Raw genomic sequence first — 23,517 nt, forward strand, 5'->3', positions numbered from 1 at the left:
GGAAGGTGATGTGACCAGAATGTGGTCATAGTGTCAGAGACAGAACCAACTCGTTGATGCCCCTCCTGTGGGACCATTACAGGCTCTAGCACTGCATCCCTACACATATGAGTGCTGGCTATGCCCCCACACTGGGTACGCTGCATTGTACTAAGGAGGCCTGGGGTGCTCTTAAGAAAATACTTTCAGGACCAGCCTGGGTAACATGGTGAAATCCCATCTCTACAAAAATATACCAAAATTAGCTGGGTGTGGTGGCACATGCCTGTGGTCCTAGCTACTTGGGAGACTGAGGTGGGAGGATCACTTGAGCCTGGGAGGCAGAGGTTGCAGTGAACTGAAACCACCCCACTGCGCTCCAGCCTGGGCAACAGAGTGAGAGACCCTGTCTCAAAAAAAAAAAAAAGAAAGAAAGAAAAAGAAAAAAAACTGCCATTTGTGCACAAGGGTTTTATTGTCATTTGTTTGTGTATAAGGATTCAAGGAAAAACTCATTTCACAGTGAGTATCAACATGTGGTACTTAATCTTTAAAAAACAACAAAACAAGCTTACAGACTTAAGAGCTTAGGTGATTTAGGTATCATAGTCTTGGCTCCTTAGTTGCCCATTGAGTATAGCTCCATCTTCTGGCAGCAAAGAGAGGTGATTTGAAGCTTAGGATTTTGAATTCTGCTCATTTCCTGAAGTGGTCTATTACACAAGATCTCTAAATATACAGTAATATGTTACATATGTGTGTGTGTGTGTGTGTGTGTATGTTTTTACATAAACACATCTATGTACATGTGGATAGATAAATAACCAGATGACATATTTTGATGTTCATTTAACAAATGAGGAAATCAAATCAGAAAGTATTTAATGACTTGTTCAAAGTCTTGCAGTTAGATGTATCAGAGCTAAGACACAAGCTAATCTCTTGATTGCTTGTGCAATTCCACTAATCAGTATGCATTTCTTTTTGTGTACACTTTTATGGATATATTTTGGTAAACTTGGTGAACTTGGTTAGTGATTTTCATCAAGAACTTTTTAAAAGCACCTTTCTGGCCAGGCACAGTGGCTCACGCCTGTAATCCCAGCACTTTGGGAGGCTGAGGCAGGCTGATCACGAGGTCAAGAGATCGAGACCATCCTGGCCAACATGGTGAAACCCCATCCCTACTAAAAATACAAAAATTAGATGGGCGTCGTGGTGCGTGCCTGTAGTTCCAGCTGTTCGGGAGGCTGAGGCAGGAGAATCGCTTGAACCCAGGAGGTCGAGGTTGCATTGAGCTGAGATTGTGCCACTGCACTTCAGCCTAGTGACAGAGTGAGATCTGTCTCATAAAAATAAATAAACAAATAAAAGCACCTTTCTGTAAAAGTTGGGCAATACAACCATTTAGCAACTTGACTGTCCTTGGGTTCAGTGAGAGAATGAAGCCCTAATGCTTAAGACATATATTGTCTACACTAAATTAACTTTCTCCTTTGCAGCTAGAATGGTGCTGTCTTGGAGGACTGAGAAAGTAGTCACTTGAATCATTTTCTGTATTCTGTGGTTCAGATGAAGAGCCCCAGTTGAGGAAAAACTGGAAAGTGAGAATCTTCTCCTACTCTAGTACTTTCCGAAGTGTCTACTCACTGGTTTGATATGTATGCCTCTAGATGTTTTACTCTGCCTGTAAGATCATTTAAATACACACACACACATTTACACACAGATAGCTGGATACAATGCAGTACGGACAGCAAGGTGATCAAAGAATTGGGGTAGGCCAGGTGCGGTGGTTCACACCTGTAATCCCAGCACTTTGGGAGGCTGAGGCGGGCCGATCAACTGAGGCCAGGAGTTCGAGACAGCCTGACCAACGTGGTGAAACCCTGTCTCTACTAAAAATACAAAAATTAGCTGGGCATGGTGGCATGTGCCTGTAATCCCAGCTACTCGGGAGGCTGAGAGGAGAATTGCTTGAGCTCAGGAGGTGGAGGTTGCAGTGAGCTGAGATCGTGCCCCTGCACTCCAGCCTGGGTGACAGAACAAGACTCTGTCTCATAAAAAAAAAAAAAAAAAGAACTGGGGTGACCCAGAGGAAAGGTGATTGGTGCTGCAAGATGATTGGTGCTGAGAAACAGCAAAGAGTTCTCAGTGGAGGTGATAGAGAACTGAATCTTAAAGGATGAGTATTTTCATAAGAAGACAGGAGAGTGATGAGCACACTCAGAGACGAAGGTGTGCATGGCTGGGGAGGGCGGGGTATGCGAGAGCTGCTGGGGTTCAGTAAAATGTTGGTGTGGGGTAGGGTGGAAGATGATGTGGGATGGGCAAGTAAAGACCAAGTGATAGGGGAGGGGGGCAGGGAAGTGCTTGGGAAAGGGGAAGTCATTGTCCATGCCTGGGGCTCCACCCCCAGGCCTGTGCGCAGGAAACTAGGTGAGGACAGGCATTTCTGTTTTTGTGCCCAAATGTTGTATTCCCCAAGACCACCCTGGCCCACCATGTCCCCATCCTGTGCCTATAAAAACCCTGAGATCCTAGTGGGCATGCACACAAATGGCTGGACATCGAGAGGAATGCACCGGCAGACCCACAGGCACCAGAAGACACCATCAGGCCATCGACCAGCAGAACGACGTGCAGTTTGGCTGGGGCAGTTGGAGGAGAGCCCAGCCGCCGGGCAGCACGACTTCAGGGGAAAACCACCTTCCCACTCCATCTCGCTTCTGGCCTCCCCATCCAGCTCACCGAGAGCTACCACTCCATAAAAAACTTTGCACTCATTCTCCAAGCCCACGTGTGATCCGATTTTTCCGGTACACCAAGGCAAGAAGCCCAGGATACAGAAAGCCCTCTGTCCTTGTGATAAGGCAGAGGGTCTAATAGAGCTGATTAACACAAGCCGCTTACAGATGGCAAAACTAAAAGAGCACCCTGTAACACACGCCCACTGGGGCTTCTGGACCTGTAAGCATTTACCCCTAGATGCTGCTGTGGGGTCGGAGGCCCACAACCTGCCAGTCTGCGTGCTCCCCTAGGGTTATCAACAGCTGGCACTGAGGAAGTGAGCCAGTCCCCCTGTCGCACGCCCTGTGAGTAGGATAAGGGAACTTTTCCCATTTCACTAGTAACAAGTGACTTGTAAGCCATGCCAGTTGTTTGAACTTTCTCCTGTACTACAGGGAGCCAGTGCTGGATTTCATGCTAAGAAGTTTTATCAGTTTTATATTTTGGAGAGATCACTCAGGAGACGGCATGGAAAATGGATAGGAAGAGAGTGAGACCAGAGGGAGTTGGGGAGAACAATTAAGTGGTTATAAACTGTGAGTGATCATCTGTGAGATAGGAATAATAATGCTTACTTTATAAGGCTGCTGCAGAATGAAATAACACCTGCCAATATGCCTGTTTATTTTAATAATGAAAGGTATTACTTTTAATACCATCTGGCCAATATTTCAGTGCTATCACTGTTCTTGTGACTGACAATATCCCAATTTTCTCAGCATTATTTCCCACACTACTTAAAATGTGAGAAAACAAGAATTTGACCCTAGTAAGGAGGAAATGATTTTTTTTTCAGTTTCAAAAAAACATAAGCGTTTACTTAAATAAACAGGAGAGTTTGCCAAGACATCACTATATTCTTCAAGTACTTTTGAGGCAATTCCATGCCAGGGAACCACGCCTCTCTTTTTGTGTGAATAAAATTTCAGCTTTCTGGGCTGCTTAGAGTGACAGTGGTGGGTAGTGAAAGACCTGGTCCTCTATGGCCTTTGCCTGGGGAGAGAGGCCTTTCCCAGACTAGACTGTGAACCCAGAAGTGCCTGAAACATGGACCGGAAGCTGATTGCGGCTCATTGACGTAACTTCCTCCTTGCACATTGCAGGGCGGTCTGTGCCTTGCTGTCCCTACCTCATCCTCTCTTATAATCAGTTTCACTCTTGTCTCTCCCTTCCGATTATATTTTCTTCCATCCCTTGTCTTCATCTGGCATCCATAACTTAAGTAGGTCAATGCCCATTACTAGAGAATGGCAATAGCAAGGAAAGGCATTTTGTGGTCTTTTCCCTCCTCTGAATACCTCATAATTGCTGCCACAGATGCCCTGCAGATCGGTAAAATGATCGAATGGAAAAAGTGAGAAATGCTGAACTTTTTTTCTCCTCTCCTCTTTTGTGCTTTGCTTTTTCTTTCTTTTTCTTAAGTTTTCCTCATTTGCCATGGAGTTAAAAATTTGTGGATCCTTGAATTGGGGAACATGAGGCTGGAGGGGAAGATGTTACTGTCACTCCACAGAAGCACGTGTAGTCAGTAGCAGGCTGACCCTTTGGGTCCTGATGTTCCCTTACAAAGCTTGGGGGCTTTGTAACGGGGCCTACTTGTACATTTGGTATCAGTTATTTTTTATGCATGAATTAATTTTAAAATGTTTTCTTGGCTTTTTCTGGAGTTTTCTTGCTTGGCTGTCAGTTACTATATGGGCAGAAGTCTGCTTCAATGCCCATGTGCTGTTTTCCCATTCAGCTTGACTCTCTCTGCCTGGACCCACTTCCCTCTATCCATTTCTGTGCATCATTGGAGATTATGGAGGCTTTCATGTAGGTTGTCATATAAACCATTTTCTCTCTGTATATAGATGTGTCAACTCATACTTACTTTGGGCCTGGTAAATGATAAGTGATGAAAATTAAGTTGAGGTTCTTTTTATCACCTGAAGTTGTTTTCAGTGACATTATTATGGCTTTGAATTATGCACATTTCAGGACATTTTGCTGTTTGAGAGTCAACATCCCTTATGGATGAAGATCCTCTTGGCCATACTTTGGAAAGAGTGTTGACCTCTGGGATTTCACTGTGCTAGTTGACAGAATCTCCATTTTCCATTTGCCTATAACTGACATCTCTGCCTCTTTTCTCTGTTCACTTGATACTCTTTTTTGATGACACTAGCAGATATGGGCTAAGGAGAGCCTCTTTCTAATTACTCTGGACTTCTCCCTATTCCTTCTGCTTTTCAACATCTGTTTTTCTGATTCTGTCTGACCCACTGGAATTTCATCTGTTAGGATGTTTACAACCGAGTATCTTGAGCACATCCACTAGATGCAAGATAATTCAACAAATCTCTGCACCCACAGAAGTGGATATTATATTGTTAATGATGGCATTAATACTTTGGCTTTAGATGTTATAATTTTATAGAAATAACTGAATTTATATGAGCTCTTGGATATTCCCATAACTTAGTTAAGTTATAGCATAATTGCTTTAACATGAGCTTGGGAGTGAGAATAGACATAGATTGAATCTCAGCAATGACAATTATGAGTTCTGTGATCTTGGAATACTTACTTAGCCTCATGGGATCTCAGTCTCCTTCCTTATTTTCTCCTCTTTTAAAAATTGAGAAAATAATACCTACTTCATAGGCTTGTTGTTAATAGTAAATGAAATAATTAAAAATACTTAGCGCAGTCTTAACACATAGTTAACAATAAATGATATAATAAAACAGCAATGTAAGCAAGGCCTAACAAAAGTTATAAAATTAGCTCATCACTAGGTTTAGATCTGTGGCATCCCAGGGCACTGAGGAAATTGCACTTATCACAGAAGAGTCACAGCGGAAATGTTTGAGAAAACAATGTAAGAGAGGTTGTCAAAATTCCCAAACATATAAAGGGTGGAAGATGAGCTCTATAGACTGGAAAGCTTGACTTCAATGCACAGCAAAATTCTGGAACAGAAAATTAAGCAGATGGTTTGTGATCATTTAGTAAAGACTGTAGTGGTTGCTAGGAGCTAACATGGTTTACTAAGAACAAATCTTCCCAAACATCCCATTTCCCTTTTAAATAGTATTATGTGATGTGTAGAGCTGAGGAATTCTACTTCTGCAAAGCGTCTGATTGTCTCCTTATGGATGGGATGGTAAAACACAGGCTAGATGATGGTACTGCTAGATTTGCAGCTAGACAGCAATTGAAGCCAGCTGATTAATGTCATGGTTATCTTGATGGGGGTCTCTTGTGGAATACCATGGAGCTCTGACATGTAACCTTCCATTTAAAATTTTAATTAGGAATTTGAATGAAGACACATGGGATGGATATGTACCAAATACACAGATGGCCCAAAGTTGGGAGGGATAATAAGAGCAATAGATGAGTCAATCAACATTCAGAACACTGCTGATCATCTGAAATGCTGCATGGAATCCAGAATGATTGGATTTAATGAAGCTAAAGGTGAAGACATTAAGCTCTCACAATATCAACCCAAGTAAGAAAGGAGACTGTGGGCCGGATGCGGTGGCTCATGCCTGTAATCCCAGCACTTTGGGAGGCCGAGGTGGGCGGATCACGAGGTCAGGGGATCGAGACCATCCTGGCTAACACAGTGAAACCCCGTCTCTACTAAAAATACAAAAAATCAGCCGGGGGTGGTGGCGGGCACCTGTGGTCCCAGCTACTTGGGAGGCTGAGGCAGGAGAATGGCGTGAACCTGGGGGGCGGAGCTTGCAGTGAGCCGAGATCACTGCACTCCAGCCTGGGCGACAGAGTGGGACTCCGCCTCAAAAAAAAAAAAAAAAGGAGATTGTGTTTGGTAGAAGTTCAGATTAAAATGATCTGGTGATTTAATTGGCCCTAATCTGGATATTCAGTAATTAACTATGTGCCATGCTCTTTGTTTAGCACTGGGGTGACAGTAGTGAAACAGTCAAAAATCCCTACCTACCTGGAGTTTATATTTTCTGTGTGCCAGTGGTTATCCATTGGCTCCAAACTACAACAATGAACTTGTTAGGTTTTTTTGGTGGAAGTATAATATCCAGCTCATGATGGTTATTACTAGTTCTACTTTCCATTTTTTTTTTTTTTTTTTTTTTTTTTTTGAGACAGAGTTTTGCTCTTGTTGCCCAGGCTGTAGTGCAATGGCACGATCTCGGCTCACTGCAACCTCTGCCTCCTGGGTTCAAACGATTGTCCTGCCTCAGCCTCCAAGTAGCTGGGATTACAGGCACGTGCCACCACGCCCAGCTAATTTTTGTATTTTTAGTATGGATGGGGTTTCACCATGTTGGCCAGGCTGGTCTCAAACTCCTGACCTCAAATGACCTGCCCACCTCGGCCACCCAAAGTGCTGGGAGTACAGGCATGAGCCACTGTGCCTGGCCTCTACTTTACTATTTAATACCATATTCATGATACTGTATTTTACCCTGGGATCAGTATTTCCAGATCTGAATGCTAGAGTCTGGTCAAATGAGTGATGATGGAGCAATGAGAAGCATATAAACCATATTGTAGGAAGACAGGTCAGCAATGAGAAGACTAAGCAGAGGCATTATATCCCTCAAATCTGTGCAGGATATATGGAAAGAAGGTGGAAGCTAGTTCTCTGTTGGTCCTAGGAGTCATTACCAATGACCAGGAAGCTGATTTCTGGTAAATGTGAGACAGGCTGTCTGAGAAGCGTTCTAGCTGCAGCCTCTGCATGGGCACCAGGAGGGCTGAGACTGCCTTTCTTGTGTCTCGTTCTCCACCGAATTCAGAGTACCTAGGACTGTGCCTGATCATGGCAAGGCACCCAACAGATATTTATTGAATGAATAATGAAAAGAGAGAATTGAGCATGAAGTGAGCCTTTGCATGGAATAGGCCCTCTGTTGGTGTTTGTGCCCTAGTCCTAAATGCATGGATAGTCATATGGCATTTTTTGAAAATAACTCATGCACTAAAATAATGTTAAAACTTTACGTTCAGCTTTTGCATATTGTAAGGAATGTGAGGGTGGAATAAAGTACCTGAGAACAGATGTGGGAGGCCAGAATAATTTTTTTTAACCATGTTTGAACAGCTCCAAGTTAATTAAACCACTTTTCTTAAGAGACATTAAAAGGCCATTTTAGGATTTATTTGAAATTTGTCAAGTATGCTTATTCAAACATTACTCATTCCAACTCAACTCCCATCATCTTCTTGAGGCCTTCTCCATAATTCTGACCCATTCAGGGCTCTGCTTTCTCTGAACTTAAAGGCAATTCTACAGAATTTAGCATTTGATTCTTTTCTAATTTCTTCCTCAGTTTATCTGCCTAGATGATAAGCTTTTTGATAGCAAAACTTTATTTTTTATTTTTCTTTTCTTCCAGACACATAGCAGAAATGTAGCAAATGACAATTGCTTGATTGGTTGTTGGAGAGATATGAATAAAGTGTCTTTCCAGCCACTGTGAAACTGCTATTTGGGATTGTCCTGTGCAACACTTCTTTGGAATGCTGCAATGGATTAAAAGCAGTTTCTAGTCAGCACTCATGTAAGATGTAGCAGGTTAAATAGGCTTTAATTCTCTATCCCATGTATCAAAGGAGGGGACTGTAGTCCTAATTTATTGGGGTCCGCAACGTTGGCTAGGCAAGTGCTTTGTGTTATTGTTGAATCTGAATGACTGACTGGACTCTGGGGCTCAGACAGCCTTCTTGACTCAACCTCCAAGGCAAGCCAGGGCTGCAGGTGCCAATCTTTAAACCCAATTTAGAGATTGAGTGATGTAAGCAGAGTGATTGGATGTAGCACGTGAAAATACAGCATGCTCAGTTACCTCTGAATTTCAGATAAACAACCATGCAATACTTGGGAGGTACTTAAACTACAAAAGTATTCACCGTTTTGCTACAATTCAGATGTAACTGTGTGCCGTGCATTTTCTCTGGCCACTCTTCATATAATCCCATTCCTCCTATTTCTCCAGAAATCTAGGCTCTTCATTAACTCAAATGAGCTGGACTAAAAGAAAATGTTTATGACCATGTGATTGATTCCAATGGCAAATTAAAACAATTTTTCCAAAAGGGGAAAATCTACGTGATGCCTACTTTTTGTGGGCATATTCTTTAGGTATATCCAATAATGATAATGCTGTGATTTGTAGGATCTTGGTAGTCTAAAGTTAAGCTCTTGGTTTCCTTGGTGGCATAGTTTATTTGGTTCATATGCTATATGGCTGACAGTATCTTGCTCAGGCCACATAGAAACTATGGCTGAAAAATAATTAGACTCTATTCTTTGGAATCAGGTGGAAGGTGAATTTAGTATAATCTATTGTTTTAGCTCCTGCAAAACAACTGCATTGACTACTACGAGCTGTAGAATTCAAAGAAAAGCTTTCCCAGTCTTTGTTAATTATCTTGTTCTCTTTCATCTCAAAAAGAAGATAATATTCCTGTTTGTTTTCCACCTTATAAACTTCTTTTCGCGGGGAAGACATCACACATTTAGGAAAATGGTTTCCATTTTTCCTAACTAAATAAGGTTTCTTGCTGTTGAGCGGCAACAGCCTTTCAATATCATTCATTCATTCAGCAAGCATTTATTAAGCAGATCTGTGCTAGGCACCAGGAGCAAACAAAATGAATAATGTAGTTCTAGCTTTCAAGAGGTTCACAAGAATCTGCGTATTCTGTGCTTGTCTTTAAATGGTTCAGCAGTCATTTCAATAAGAGGCTTATGGTAAGAGCTAATTATCACCTTGAGTAATGAAATAATTTTTTTTCTGTCACATGCTTTAAATAATATCAAGCCTTACATTCTGAGCAGAAACTGCTCTTAATGGATAGTGCCAAGGGCTAGAATTTGGCTGTTTCCTTCTGCCCTGTTCTTTAGTTAGAATTTGGTTATTCAGAGTGCGGTCTGCAGATCAGCACTGCCAAGATCTCCTGGGAGCTAGTTGGAAATGCAGCCTCCCAGGCCCCAACCAAACCTGCTGACTCAGGGCCTGCAGTGGAGCCAGATCTCCAGGCAATTCATTTGCACATTGAAGTTTGAGCAGCGCTGGTCTAATACAGTATTTCTCAAGCCTAGTTTACACATGTAGAATATCTGAGCATCTTATTACAATACTGAATCCTGGGCTCTGCCCTCAACTTGCATACTCTGTGCTTGTCGTGGGGCCTGAGAATTTGCATTCCTACTAAGCTCTTTGGAGATGCTGGTGCTGCCTGTTTGAGAACCACACTTTGAGTAGCACTGATCTAGTTTGCTTGGGAAGCTGAAGTGACATTTGGTAGTGGGGTGGAGTGGGGGGACATGAACCCCAATGAGGGAGTCTGGTTGTTTTTTTTTTTCCTTACACTGGCCCCATGAACATGCCAGAGAAACTGTTCCCTGGAACATATATATTCTCCAGTGTCTCACCAGGTATCCCTGCTCCCTGACATATGCCTGTCATGGGGGACAGATTTTCATATAATTAAGTGGTCAGGCAAGTCCATCATGGCCACTGGGAGACAACAGAAGAGGGGACAATTCTGCCCAGCAGCCCAGCCCTCTGAGTTGGGCTCTACAAGATAATAGGTTTGGCCCATTTCTGGGATTCACATGAAGCAACAGTAGTTAATTCACTCTTGCTAAACTGTAGGGTATTGAGCCTTAGGAACGAAGAGGAGTGGAGATCAGGGAAGGACTGTTAGGAAATGGGTCTGGAAGAAGTTTGGGGACAACATTATGAAGTCTGAAATGTTTTTGTTCAGGAGTTTGGATTCTGTTTTGTAACTTTTTCCTACAATGCTGTCTGTTTTGAAACATTTTCCTATCTAATTGTATTTACTAGTTTTTGTGTCTATTTTTTTTTCAGGATTAAGCATGAAAATATTGTTGCCCTGGAAGACATTTATGAAAGCCCAAATCACTTGTACTTGGTCATGCAGCTGTAAGTACCTTGTTTGATTGATGAGTTTTGAACCAACTTGCAAACTCCAATGTCTAAAGGGATCAGGTGGGAAAAGAAATGATTGAAGTGGGCCAGGTAAGGCAGTAGGGAGCAGGGAGGCCTGTGGGATACTAGAGAGGCCTGTATCCAACTAAAGATGGTGGGCTGCACACAGGCGTCTACAGGCCTCCCTTGAACCAGCCTGCAGCTGCTGGGCTGGACTGATAACCTAGAGCCTCAGCGGTGAATGTGACGTTCCTGTTGCAGGGTGTCTGTTTTGCTTTCTAATATGCCCGGGCCAAATATGGCTGCCTGAAGACACTTCGGTGGACCCACTGTAAGGTACACTTTGCTCCTGTCTCTAGGAGAAACTCCCTCCCTTGTCATCCTTTCCAGGGATGCTGGGGGAGGGAAGCAGATAGTAACTGCGTATACCCATTTCTCCGCTTGTATTCTTCCTTTGACAGATGAGAGCACATGTGATTGAAAAGGGAATTTGTGCCAGACATAAGAGAAGTATAATTGGTGTCAGACCATGACATTATCCCCCTCATTAGGTTATTTTTGCATTCCATTAACACTGGAGATTACCAAAAGAGGGAAGAAATCAGAAAGCCAGATATTCGAATAGAGACTTTACTTGAACGTGCATTTTTAAAAATTTAAGCTGAAATTAGCCTCCCTGCCTGCATAAATGCTTTACTCTAAGTGATAAGATTCCTAGGAATATCCCAGGGCTACATTTAGTAGAATTAACTGATAGAAACTGTGTCAGTCAATATTATGCATTAACCATTACCTGAATAAATAAATGCTGGAACATCATATGATTAAGTTTAATGACTGAGGAGATTTTTGTTGAAGATTAGAATATAGACTTAATTTCATGATTTACTAATGATTTTGAGACTTTGGATTCTCGAGGATATGTAGAATTGATGATTAGGCTCACAATTTCTTTTCCATAGATTTTTCTTTTCCTTATGAATGTTTAAGCAACACATTAACTTGGGATCATGTTAGGATGCAAATAAGTGTTCATCGGTGCATTTAGTTAACCTTTCATGATCTTCAAAATATTTTTGTAGGTTACGATATTTTTGTATAAATATTTTAAAGCTGTCTGTGCCAGAAGCATATGTACGATTTCTCTCTGTCAAATGGCAGTTCTAGGTGGTGACTAGCAGTTTTAGAGATTTATATGTTATAGTCAGCCATGATATAAGTCAAAGAAGTTTTTTTACTGCTTGATTCCACGTTAACTCGAGTTACCTAAGTGTAGTCTTTTCTAGTTCCTTGTTCTTCTGTTTGCTTTACAATTTGCCATATTTCTGGTTTTTCCTGGAGAGCGCTAGTTCCCCTCAAATTTGGGAGCATGCCCTAGAAGTTCATGTAACTTTGCTTTATGCAAAGTCTGTTCTATAAGGATGCAAGCGCATCACTTTCTCATCAAATATTATTGCCCAATTGGAAGATTATGAGATTTCAGTGGCAACCAAATGCCCCGCAAAATGTTAGCCGTGTATTTAAATGTGTGTTTTTTCATTGGTAATGCAAAAACTACTAATCCTCAAATCCAAAGCTATATGGATCTACTTGTTTAAGTTTTGTGTTTGTGGAACTATAACCAAATATCAGTTAAAGCACCTCAAATGTGTCAACCTCAGCTCTGACTCTTTCTAGCCAGGTGAACTGGAGCAAATAACTGGGCTTCTCTGAGTATCAGTTTCCATGATGGGAAAATGGGGATAATAATATTTTCATTAGAGGATTATAGTGAGTATTGAAGGAGAAAAGGATAGGAAGTAATCTCACAATATTTGGTCTTCAGTACACGTGGTTTCTCTATGGATATCTGTATCATTTCATCACTGTGTCTCTACAGATGGTCTTTAATTTTATGAGATAAAGTTCAAGTCGATTTAGAATTTGCCTTTCTAAGCAACTTGGGGTTGTATACTACCAACAAAAGTTATCGCAAATATGGGTTGACATAAAAACATAAAAATGTCTGGAACAAAACCAACCTCAGAACAAAGCCTGGAAATCATATGAGGACACTGCTATCCCTGCCCCTCCCTGAGCTTTTTCTGTCAAGGAATTCCTCCTTGTTTTGTGTTAGGAAAAAAAAAACAAAAAAACCTCATTGGCCCGGCGCGGTGGCTCACGCCTGTAATCCCAGCACTTTGGGAGTTCAAGGCAGGCAGATCATTTAAAGTCAGGAGTTCGAGACCAGCCTGGCCAACATGGTGAAACCCTGTCTCTACTAAAAATGTAAAAATTAGCTGGGCATGGTGGTGGGCACCTGCAGTCACATCTACTCAGGAGGCTGAGGCAGGAGAATCGCTTGAGCCTGGGAGGCAGAGGTTGCAATGAGCTGAGATCATGCCACTGCACTCCAGCCTGGGTGAAAGGGAAAGACTCCATCTCGAAACAAAAAACAAACAAAAAAACCCACCTCGTTAATATGGAACACACTCATTAAGAATTTTTAGTAATTGAGAGAGGAATTAGGGTGGGAATAACCGTTGGGGGTTTGTATGAGATTGTCGTGCAAATTAATCACAAAATCCAGTTTAGAGGCAATGAATGTTTGAATTACCTAAGGAAAAAAAATTTGTGCAGTAGTTCAGAAGCTTTATTTACGCAAAAAATTAGATATGCTAATTTTAAAAATGTTAAATTGTATTCTTCTTTTATTGGTTCTCATTATACCAATCAACTTTATTGGGGTATCATTTACATACGAGTCACTGTATCCATTTAAATGGACACTTCAGTGATGAATGTGAGAGAATCATACCCGTAAAGCCACCACCACTGTCAAGAGACAGAAAATTTCCTTGTCACTCAAGACCCCTTGGGCCCTTTTGAAGTCTTCTCTTCCTCATTCATGATCCTAGTCAACCAGTGACCTACTTTACTTATGAGAGATTATTTTATATTTTATAAAATATCATATAAATTGACTTATATAATATGTACCTTTTGTGTCTGGCTTATTTCACTCATCATTATTTTGACATTCATCCATGTAGCATGTCTCAGTGGTTCATTCCTTTTTATTACTGAGTAGTATTCCATTATTTTATGAATATTCCACGTGTTTTAAACTTTCGTATTCATAGACACTTGGGTAGTTTCCAGTTTGGGGACTCTAATGAGTGAAGTTGCTGTGGACATTCATGTACAGGTCTTTGTGTGCATGCATGTTTGAGTAAAGACCTAGGAGTGGAATGAATGGGTCATATGGTAGGTGTTGTGTTCAGCTTTTTAATAAACCTCCTGATGGTTTTCCAAAGTGGTTGTACTGTTTTCCATTTTTTTTTTTGGCCAGCAGTATATGTCAGTTCCTGTTGCTCTACATTCTTGCTAGCTCTTGAGGTTTTCACTTTTAGCCATTCTAATGGGGTGTAGTGATATCGCAGGGTGGTTTTAATTTGCATTTCTCAATGATGAATCACGTTGATCATTTTTTTATGCCCCAATTGGCCACTTGTATATCTTCTTTTATAAAATGTCTGTTCAGATCTTTTGCTCAATCTTTATTGGATTATCATCACATTCTTGGGTTGAAAGCGTTCTTTATATAGTCCATACTTTGCCAGATACATGTAATATGAATATTTTCTTCCATTTTGTAGCTTGCGTTGCTGTTTTTTTAAGGTGCCTTTTAAAAAAATTCAGTGAAATATAATTTACATACTATACAATTCACCCATGAGGTATACAATGAATTTTTTTTGCTTTTGAGACAGATTCTCACTCTTTTTCCCAGGCGGAGTGCAAAGGCTTGATCTTGGCTTACTGCAACCTCTGCCTCCTCAGTTCAAGCGATTCTCCTAGCTCAGCCTCCAGAGTAGCTGGGATTATGGGCATCTGCCACCATGCCCAGCTATTTTTTGTCTTTTTTTAGTAGAGATGGGGTTTCACCAGGTTGGTCAGGCTGGTCTTGAACTCCTGACCTCAGGTGATCCACCCACCTCAGCTTCCCAAAGTTCTGGGATTACAGGTGTGAGCCACCGCAGCTGGCCCGAAATGTTTTTTGTTATAGTCACAAGATTATGCATCCATCACTACAACCTAATTTTAGGACATTTTTGTCCCTCTTAAAGAAACCGTATACTCGTTAGCAATCACTCTCAATTCCTCCCTCCCTCATTCTCTTGCAACTACTTGTTTTTGGTCCGTATGGATTTGCCTGTTTTAAACTTTTCATATGAATGGAATTATACAACATGTGATCTTTCATGACTGGATTCTCTCTCTCAGCTTATTGATTGCAAGATTAATCCATATTGTATCATGTATTAGTACTTCATTCATTTTTATTACCAAATAATATTTTATTATCTAGATATATCACATTTTGTTTCTCTGTTTTTCAGTTGATGGACATTTAGGTTGTCTCACTTTTTGGCTAATATGGATAATGATGCAGGCATTTTCATGTACAGGTTTTTTTGTGGACTTGCTTTCATTTCCCTTGGGTATATACCTAGGAGTGAAATTGCCGGGTCAAATGATAGCTCTTTTTTTTAACATTCTGAAGAGTCATCAAACTATTTTCCAAATGACTGTACCATTTTACAATCCCATGAGCAGCGTATGTGGATTCCAGCTTCTCTACATCCTTATTAACGCTTAATCTCTGTCTTTTTGATGATAGCCATCCTGTGGGTGTGAAGTGGCATCTCGAGGTTTCAGTTTGTATTTTCCTGATAACTAACGATTTTGACCATCTTTTCCCATGTTAGCCACTTACATATCTTCTTTGGAGATATATATATATTCAAATCCTTTATCCTTTGTAAAAATCGATTTGTCTTTTATTGTTGTGTTGTAATACTGCCTTATATATTTTATATACAAGTCTCTTACCAGACATGATTTGCAAATGTATTCCCCTATTCTGTAGATTGTCTTTGTACTTTCTTGGTAGTTTCATTTACAGCACAAAAGTTTTTTTAACTTTGAGGTGGTCTGGTTTATTTTTTCTTTCGTTGCTTATGTTTTTGGTGTTATACTAAGAAGCTATCACCTAATTCATTTTTTTTTTTTTTTTTTTTTTTTAAACGGAGTCTTAGTCTGTCGCCCAGGCTGGAGTGCAGTGGTGCGATCTTGGCTCACTGCAAGCTCTGCCTCCCCAGTTCATGCCATTCTCCTGCCTCAGCCTCCTGAGTAGCTGGGACTACAGGTGCCGGCCACCACGCCCGGCTAATTTTTTGTATTTTTAGTAGAGACAGGATTTCACCATGTTGGCCAGGGTGGTCTCAATCTCCTGACCTCGTGATCTGCCTGCCTCGGCCTCCCAAAGTGCTGGAATTACAAGCGTGAGCCACTGTGCCCGGCCACTGTCACCTAATTCTGAATGGTACCTTTTGAATAAGGAAAGTTTTAGTGGTGATAATGTTCATTCTTTTTTTTTTTTTTTTGGTCGTGATAATGTTCATTTTTTTAATGGCTTGTGCTTTTTGTGTCCTGTGTTAAAAGTCTTTGCCCATGCAAATAATTTTTTTCTCTGGACATTACATAATTTTAGCTTTTGCTCTTTTTTTGAGATGGTGTCTCGCTCTCTCGCCCAGGCCTAACTACGGTGGCGCAATCTTGGCTCACTGCAACCTCTGCCTCCCGGGTTCAAGTGATTCTCCTGCCTCAGCTTCCCAAGTAGCTGGGATTACAGACGTGCACCACCATGCCCAGCTAATTTTTTTTTTTGTATTTTTCATAGAGATGGGGTTTCACCATGTTGGCCAGGCTGGTCCTGAACTCCTGACCTCAAGTGATCCGCCCACCTCGGCCTCCCAAAGTGCTGGGATTACAGACATGAGCCAGCCACCGTACCAGGTCAGCTTTTCTACCTAGGTATATATCATGATCAATTTCAGGTTAATTTATATAGTATGAAGTAATGACAATGTTCATTTTTGTCATAGGGCTATCTAGTTTTCAGCATCATTTGCTGGAAGTTCTCCAACTTTGTTTTTTTTTTCCTTAAAATTGCTTTGGCTATTCTAGAGTATTTGTATTTTCATGTAAGTTTTAGAATAGACTTGCCTTTTTTTTTTTAGACAGAGTTTTGCTTTATTGTCCAGGCTCTGATGCATTGGCACAATATTGGCCCACTGCAACTTCCGCCTCCGGGTTCAAGCAGTTCTCATGCCTCAGCCTCCTGAGTAGCTGGGATTACAGGCGCCCAGGTCATTTTCTGTATTTTAGTAGAGATTTGGTTTCACCATCTTGCCCAGGCTGGTCTTGAATGCCTGAGCTCAGGCAATCCGCCTGTCTCGGCCTCCCAAAGTGCTAAGATTGTAGGCGTGAGCCACCGTGCCCGGCTGCCTTTTTTAATGCTTGTGGGAATTTTGTTTGGGCTTACATTGAATCTGTATATCAATTTGAGAACAACTGACAGCTTAAAACACGTAGCCTTTTGATTAATAAACGTAAGTGTCTTCATTTTATTTGGGATTTTTATTGCTCTCAGTGACATTTTATAGTTTTCAGGATGTAGGTCTTCATATACTTGCTCAATTTATTCTGAAATATTTTTTATTCTATTGTCAGTGGATCTTTATTTCATTTTTCCAGTTGCTTGCTGCTAGCATATAAAAATATAATTGATTTTTGTGCATTAGCCTCTGATCTTGCTAAATTCACTTACTAGTTCTAGTGTTGTTTTGTGGATTTCTTACCATTTTCTATCTCAATAATCATGTCATCTGAAATTTACATTAATCTAGTTAGTCCCTAAAGGAATCCTGTTTGGTAAAACTTTGAAAGTTTAGTTCTAAATATTAGGTGTATTTTAATGGCATAATAATATGTCTTAAAATATTTTATGTTAGACATTTTGAAAATTCAAATTAGCCTCTCTTATTCCCTTTTTGTCTCCATTAGTTATCCAAATGAGTATAAAAAGAAAAAAGCACTGACAGAAAGCCCTGGATATATCAGAATTAACAGTACTGGGAAAGTCTTTGGTTTGGTTTGAGGATTTTGTAGCCTGTATTATTTTTGGTTGTTGTATTTTTTGTTTTTGTTTGGCAAGACTCAGTGGTTTATGCTCCTGAGACTCCATCTGTTTTTCTTTTTATTAAATTTTTTTTTTCAGTAGTTGGGGTCTCTCTCTGTCACCCAGGCTGGAGGGCACTGGCGTGATCATATATCACTACAGCCTCCAACTCCTGGGCTCAAGCGATTCTCCCACCTTAGCATCCTGAGTAGCTGGAACTGCAGGGATGTGCCACCATGCCTGGCTAATTATTTTTACTTTTGTAGAGATGAGTCTTGCTGTGTTGTCCAGGCTGATCTCAAACCCCTGACCTCAAGCGATCCTCCCAGTCTCCCAAAGTGTTGGGATTATACACATGAGCCACTGCCCCTGGCCCCCATCTTTTCTGTCTGGGTCAGTGAGAAAGTGGAAAGAGTTTTTGTTTTTATTTTGTTTTTGTTTGACTAAAGAGCTAAGAAAGTGTTTAGCTTCTAAGTATATGGGGAGGATCTAAAACACAACATTTTGGAGGACTGTATTTTACAATGTTTGTGCCTTGGAAAGTTTTAGTTTCCTAGGAAACAGCATCGTGGGCACTGAGATACAGCAGGGGATGCTCAGCACCTTGATGTTATTACCTAATTGCTATTTCAGTTCTGAGTATCACAGTAAATTTGTTCCTGTACTGCTGCAGCAAGAGACTTAATTGTTTCCAGAGGTCTATATTTAAATTTTGTTTTGGTTTTTGGAAAAATGCTTTTTTTTTTTTCAGAATTCTGTTTTTGGAACTTTCTGCTTTAGATAGTAGGATGTCATTATGACATTGGGAGAAGTGATACACGGAAAGTCAGTTCGTTTGGAATTTATTTCTCATCTGACTTGACTTGTAGAACATTAATCCAGGGCCAGGTGTGGTGGCGCACACCTGTAATCCCAGTACTTTGGGAGGCTGAGGCGGGTGGATCACGAGGTCAGGAGTTCAAGACTAGCCTGGCCAAGATAGTGAAACCCCGTCTCTACTAAAAATACAAAAATTAGCTGGGCGTGGTGGCAGGCGCCTGTAATCCCAGCTACTAAGGAGGCTGAGGCAGGGAATTGCTTGAACTCGGCGGAGGTTGCAGTAAGCCGAGATCACACCACTGCACTCCAGCCTGAGTGACAGAGCGAGAGACTGTCTCAAAACAAAACAAAAGAATATTAGTCCATATATTCAGAGATGAGAAAGGACACCGCCTCAACTCCTTCCCCTTTACAAGTATAATAACTTAGGAAGTAAAATAAACTTCAGGCTGATACAATGCAAAGGATAGATCAGAAATATTTTTAAAAAGAAATAGATTATATGGCTGTGGAATTAGAACATATTTCCAATAAGACGTCTATTTCCATATGTGGGTAACTCCTCAATTTGTATCTCCAGCCTGGAGCCCTGTCCAGAACTCTAAGCTTGTATATCCAACTGTCTTCTCAGCAGTTGCACTTGGCCAGGTAATAAGCATCACTCACATACCAGATCCAAAATAAACTCTTGAGTTTTCCACAAAATCTGCTTCTCCTGCTGTCTATCTCATCTTAGCAAATGGCAACTCCATTCTTCCAGTCGCCCAGGCCAAAAATCTGGAGTCATCCTTGACTTATCCTTTTCTCTTATACCCAACAATCCCATCCCTTGGCAAATCCTGTAGCCACCAGCTTCAGAATATACAACAAATGCAACCACTTTTCCTTGTCTCTATACCTACCACCCTTTTCCAAACCACCATATAAAACATCTTTCTTCCCCCAATCCTACCCCATTGTGCTATTCTTTTTTAGTGTGTTAGCCAGATCTTATCACGCCTTTGTTGAAAAACTCCCACTGGCTTCTCATCTTCGAGTCAAAGACAAAGTCATTATGGTGGCCTCCAGGGACCTATGTGTCCTGGCTTCTGGAAACCTCTCTGACTTCCTGTCCCACCTTTCTCTCTTTCTTTCATTCAGCTGCAGCCTGTCCGGCTTCCTTGCAATTCCTCAAACATACCAGGCCAGTACTGCCACAGGGCCCTTGTTTCTGATATTCTTTCTGCTGGAATCACTTATCTTTTTTTATGTTTTTTGCTTGTTGGTTTGTTTGTTTGTTTTGAGAAGGAGTTTGGCTCTTGTTGCTCAGGCCGGAGTGCAATGGCGTGATCTCGGCTCACCACAATGTCTGTTTCCCGTGTTCAAGCGATTCTCCTGTCTCAGCCTCCTGAGTAGCTGGGATTACAGGAGCCTGCCACTATGCCCGGCTAATTTTTGGTATTTTTAGTAAAGACAAGTTTTGACCATGTTGGCCAGGCTGGTCTCTAATTCCTGACCTCAGGTGATCCTCTCGCTTCTGCCTCCCAAAGTGCTGGGATCACAGGCGTGAGCCACCACGCCCAGCTGGAATCACTTATCTTAATGCTATCATGGAATAACGGAAATATGAGAATTTCTGCCAAATGTCACCTGTTCATTGACATCTACCCCCAAGAAACTCCCGCCACCACCTCGTGCCACACATACATTAATTCCTTATCCCCCTCCCCAACTTTCTTTCTCCCTGTAGCACTTGTCACCATCAGAAAAGTTGTCTCTGCTTGTTGTCTGCTGGAACAATGCTTTCACGTTATGCTAGGCGCTTAACAAATACTTAATTGATATGATCACCTTGAAATGTAATAATGGTTAACATATTTCTTTACTCATTTAGTCCGTACAATAAACTCAGGAGTTACTGTGGTCCCAATTTTCAATGAGGAACCTGAGCAGAGAGGTTGAATCATTTACCCAAATCAGTGAGCAACTCAGTGTATGCCCTTGACCAGCCTAATACGATACACTGATAGCATTTTCTAGGAAAAAAAGAACCTCGTAGGTACCATTAATGTGAATAGTTCAGTTTACCTGGAAAATGTTATTCTTTATGATTCAAGAAGCATTTTAAAAGCAGAGCTAACCAGAAAATATCCTATATTTTGTGGTGGTTTGTGAGGGGGAATAAAGTTTACTCAGCAATAACACAGGAATTCACTAGAACAATCTTGTTCCATTTACAACAATCATTATGTTTATTTCTTATGTAATTTTTTTTTACCAATGTTGTGAGTTTTTTACCAGTGTTGTGATTTTTTACCAGTGTTGTGATTTCCTGCTGAGCTTGAAAAGCTAAGGACAAAACACACATTCTTTAAAGAATATTAATTTGGTTCCTGGTACCCCCAAGGCATGAAAATATATCAGCTTCCAAGAGAAAATATGGTCTCTGTACTCTGTTGGCTTGTGCAGTAAGCTGTTTGCACAGTTCCCTGTTTGTGGGGGTCACCGCTGTTAGCTGTCGTGTGGATATTGTATTCATAATTCATACTCTGTGTTCCCAGAAACAGTTTTAATTAGAACACAAATTATTACTCCCAATAGAAAGCCTTCTGTAAGTAGCCACGCATAATAATGAAGAAAAAAATGCTTCCGAATATGACACCTTAATATATTTATATATAAATTACCAAAATCTTATCTTTGTTCACAGCAGATACTAATTGAACACCTAACAGGCCTGTGGTTTCTGTTCAGCATTGCGGGGGTGGGAAGGGGCTTGGGGGATACGGACAAGACACAGCCGATGCTCCTCAGTAGCACTCCTTGTAGAGGAGAGATTATAACCCTAGGAGGTTGCTTTCCTTGAGGACAGTGCAGGGCGCTCTGGGAGGAGACACCTTAAATGGAGGGTGATTAAGAGTCAGCCAGGGCCGGGCGCGGTGGCTCACGCTTGTAATCCCAGCACTTTGGGAGGCCGAGGCAGGCGGATCATGAGGTCAGGAGATCGAGACCACCCTGGCTAACACGGTGAAACCCCATCTCTACTAAAAATACAAAAAATTAGCTGGGCGTGGTGGCGGGTGCCTGTAGTCCCAGCTACTTGGAGAGGCTGAGGCAGGAGAATGGCGTGAACCCAGGAGGCAGAGCTTGCAGTGAGCCGAGATTGCGCCACTGCACTCCAGCCTGGGCGACAGAGCGAGACTCTGTCTCAAAAAAAAAAAAAAAAAGAGCCAGCCAGATGGAGGTGCTGCCACGAGATAGGAAGCTGGGCTCCAGGCAGAAGGGCAGGTACCACTAGAGGGGTTAGGGAGCCTGGGAGGGAAGAAGAGTCTGTGAGGGGCTCAGTCTATGAGGGGCTTTGTCTGAGAGGAGGGCTGAGTCTATGAGGGGCTTTGTGAGGAGAGCTTAGTCTGTGAGGGTTTGGTCTGTGAGGGATTGAATCCATGAGTGGTTTTGTCCTGTGGAGTTCAGTCTGGCTGGGGTCGGGGGTAATGTGACATCTTGGTGGGAGTTGTGGCTGGATATGCCAGCAGAGGCTAACTCAGTACCTGTGGTTGCTACTGCTGCTGGTTTGTCCTTCTCCAGACTAACAATTGAATATGCTTTGTTATTTATTTTTTTCTGCCACTGGAAAACCCGCTGATACATAAAAGATTTAGAGAGTTAAGAAGATAAAGAAAAAAAAAAAGCATAATCTGGAGCCAGTCTTACTAGGTTCAACTGTATGAAATTGCCAATACATAATCATGTTTTTCAAGGTCTTCTTTTTTAATGTAAGCATTTATAGCTATAAATTTTCCTCTTAGCACTGCTTTTGTAGCATTCCATACATTTTGGTATATTGTGTTTTTAGTTTATCTTAAGATATTTTCTCTTGTGATTTCTTCTTTGACCCAGTGGTTGTTTAATAATATGTTAATTTCTGTGTGTCCCTGAATTGTTTGGTTTTCCTTCTCCAGTTGATTTCTAGTTTCCTTTTATTGTGATTGGAAAGATACTTTGTGTGATTTCAGTCTTTTAAATTTTATTGACACTATTTTGTGGCCTAACATATGGTCTACCCTGGAGAATGTTCCACATGAACTTGAGAACGGTGTGTGTTCTGCTGTGGTTGGATGAAGTGCTCTGCATATATCTGTTAGGTCCAGTTGTTCTCCAGTGTCGTGCAGGTCTTCTACTTCCTCATTGGTCTTATGTTTGGTTGTTCCATCCATTATTGAAAGTGGGGTATTGAAGTCTTGTAGAGCTATGTCTCCCTTCAGTTCTGTTGATGTCTGCTTCAAATATTTTGGAGCTCCAATGTTTGGTGCATGTATGGTTATATTTGTTACATCTACTTGGTGAATTAACACTTTTATCATTATGTAATATCCTTCCTTGTCTCTTATAACAGTTTTTGACTTTCTATAATCATGTTTTTAATCCAATAATTTTTTTTTTGAGACGGGGTCTCACACTGTCACCCAGGCTGGAGTGCAGTGGTGCGATCTTGGCTTGCTACAACCTCCGCCTCCCGGGTTTGAGTGATTCTCCTGCCTCAGACTCTCGAGTAGCTGGGATTACAGGAATTCACCACCATGCCCAGTTAATTTTTGTATTTTTAGTAGAGACAGGGTTTCACCATGTTGGCCAGGTTGGTCTCGAACTGCTGACCTCGTGATCTGCCTGTCTTGGCCTCCCAAAGTGCTGGGATTACAGGTGTGAGGCACCCAGCCCAATAATTTTTGACTTAAAACATTTTCACACTACTTTCCTAAATACCATCTTACCCATTTTAGCCAACATGAGTGACAACATCTTTCATCAAACATCTAATAAGTTCTTAAAGTATGTACAGTTTAAAAATTCCATGCATTATATGAACAGTTGTAACCTTTTTGAAAAGTTAGATCTGATCACTAATATTCAAATTTAAGAAGTCATAGAAAGTACATTAAGAGTCTGTTCATCCTTAGAATATAAAGCATCAATTTCAGAAACTATCCATTTACTTATATATTATATAGATAT

At 41.2% G+C, this 23,517-nt stretch overlaps 1 protein-coding gene across 5 annotated transcripts in view; it reads left to right on the forward strand.

The window, feature by feature from the left end:
- Nucleotides 1–23,517, forward strand: part of CAMK1D (calcium/calmodulin dependent protein kinase ID) — a 485,162-nt gene that overhangs the window by 306,477 nt on the left and 155,168 nt on the right. For all 5 annotated transcript variants that reach the window (XM_030819267.1, XM_030819264.1, XM_030819268.1 and 2 more), the window contains exon 3: nt 10,623–10,697. In XM_030819267.1, coding sequence (XP_030675127.1) covers nt 10,623–10,697 — 75 coding nt within the window. The remainder of the gene's footprint in view (nt 1–10,622; nt 10,698–23,517) is intronic.

The sequence above is a fragment of the Nomascus leucogenys genome, chromosome 9 (assembly GCF_006542625.1).
Source record: "Nomascus leucogenys isolate Asia chromosome 9, Asia_NLE_v1, whole genome shotgun sequence".
Classification (NCBI taxonomy): Eukaryota; Metazoa; Chordata; class Mammalia; order Primates; family Hylobatidae; genus Nomascus; species Nomascus leucogenys.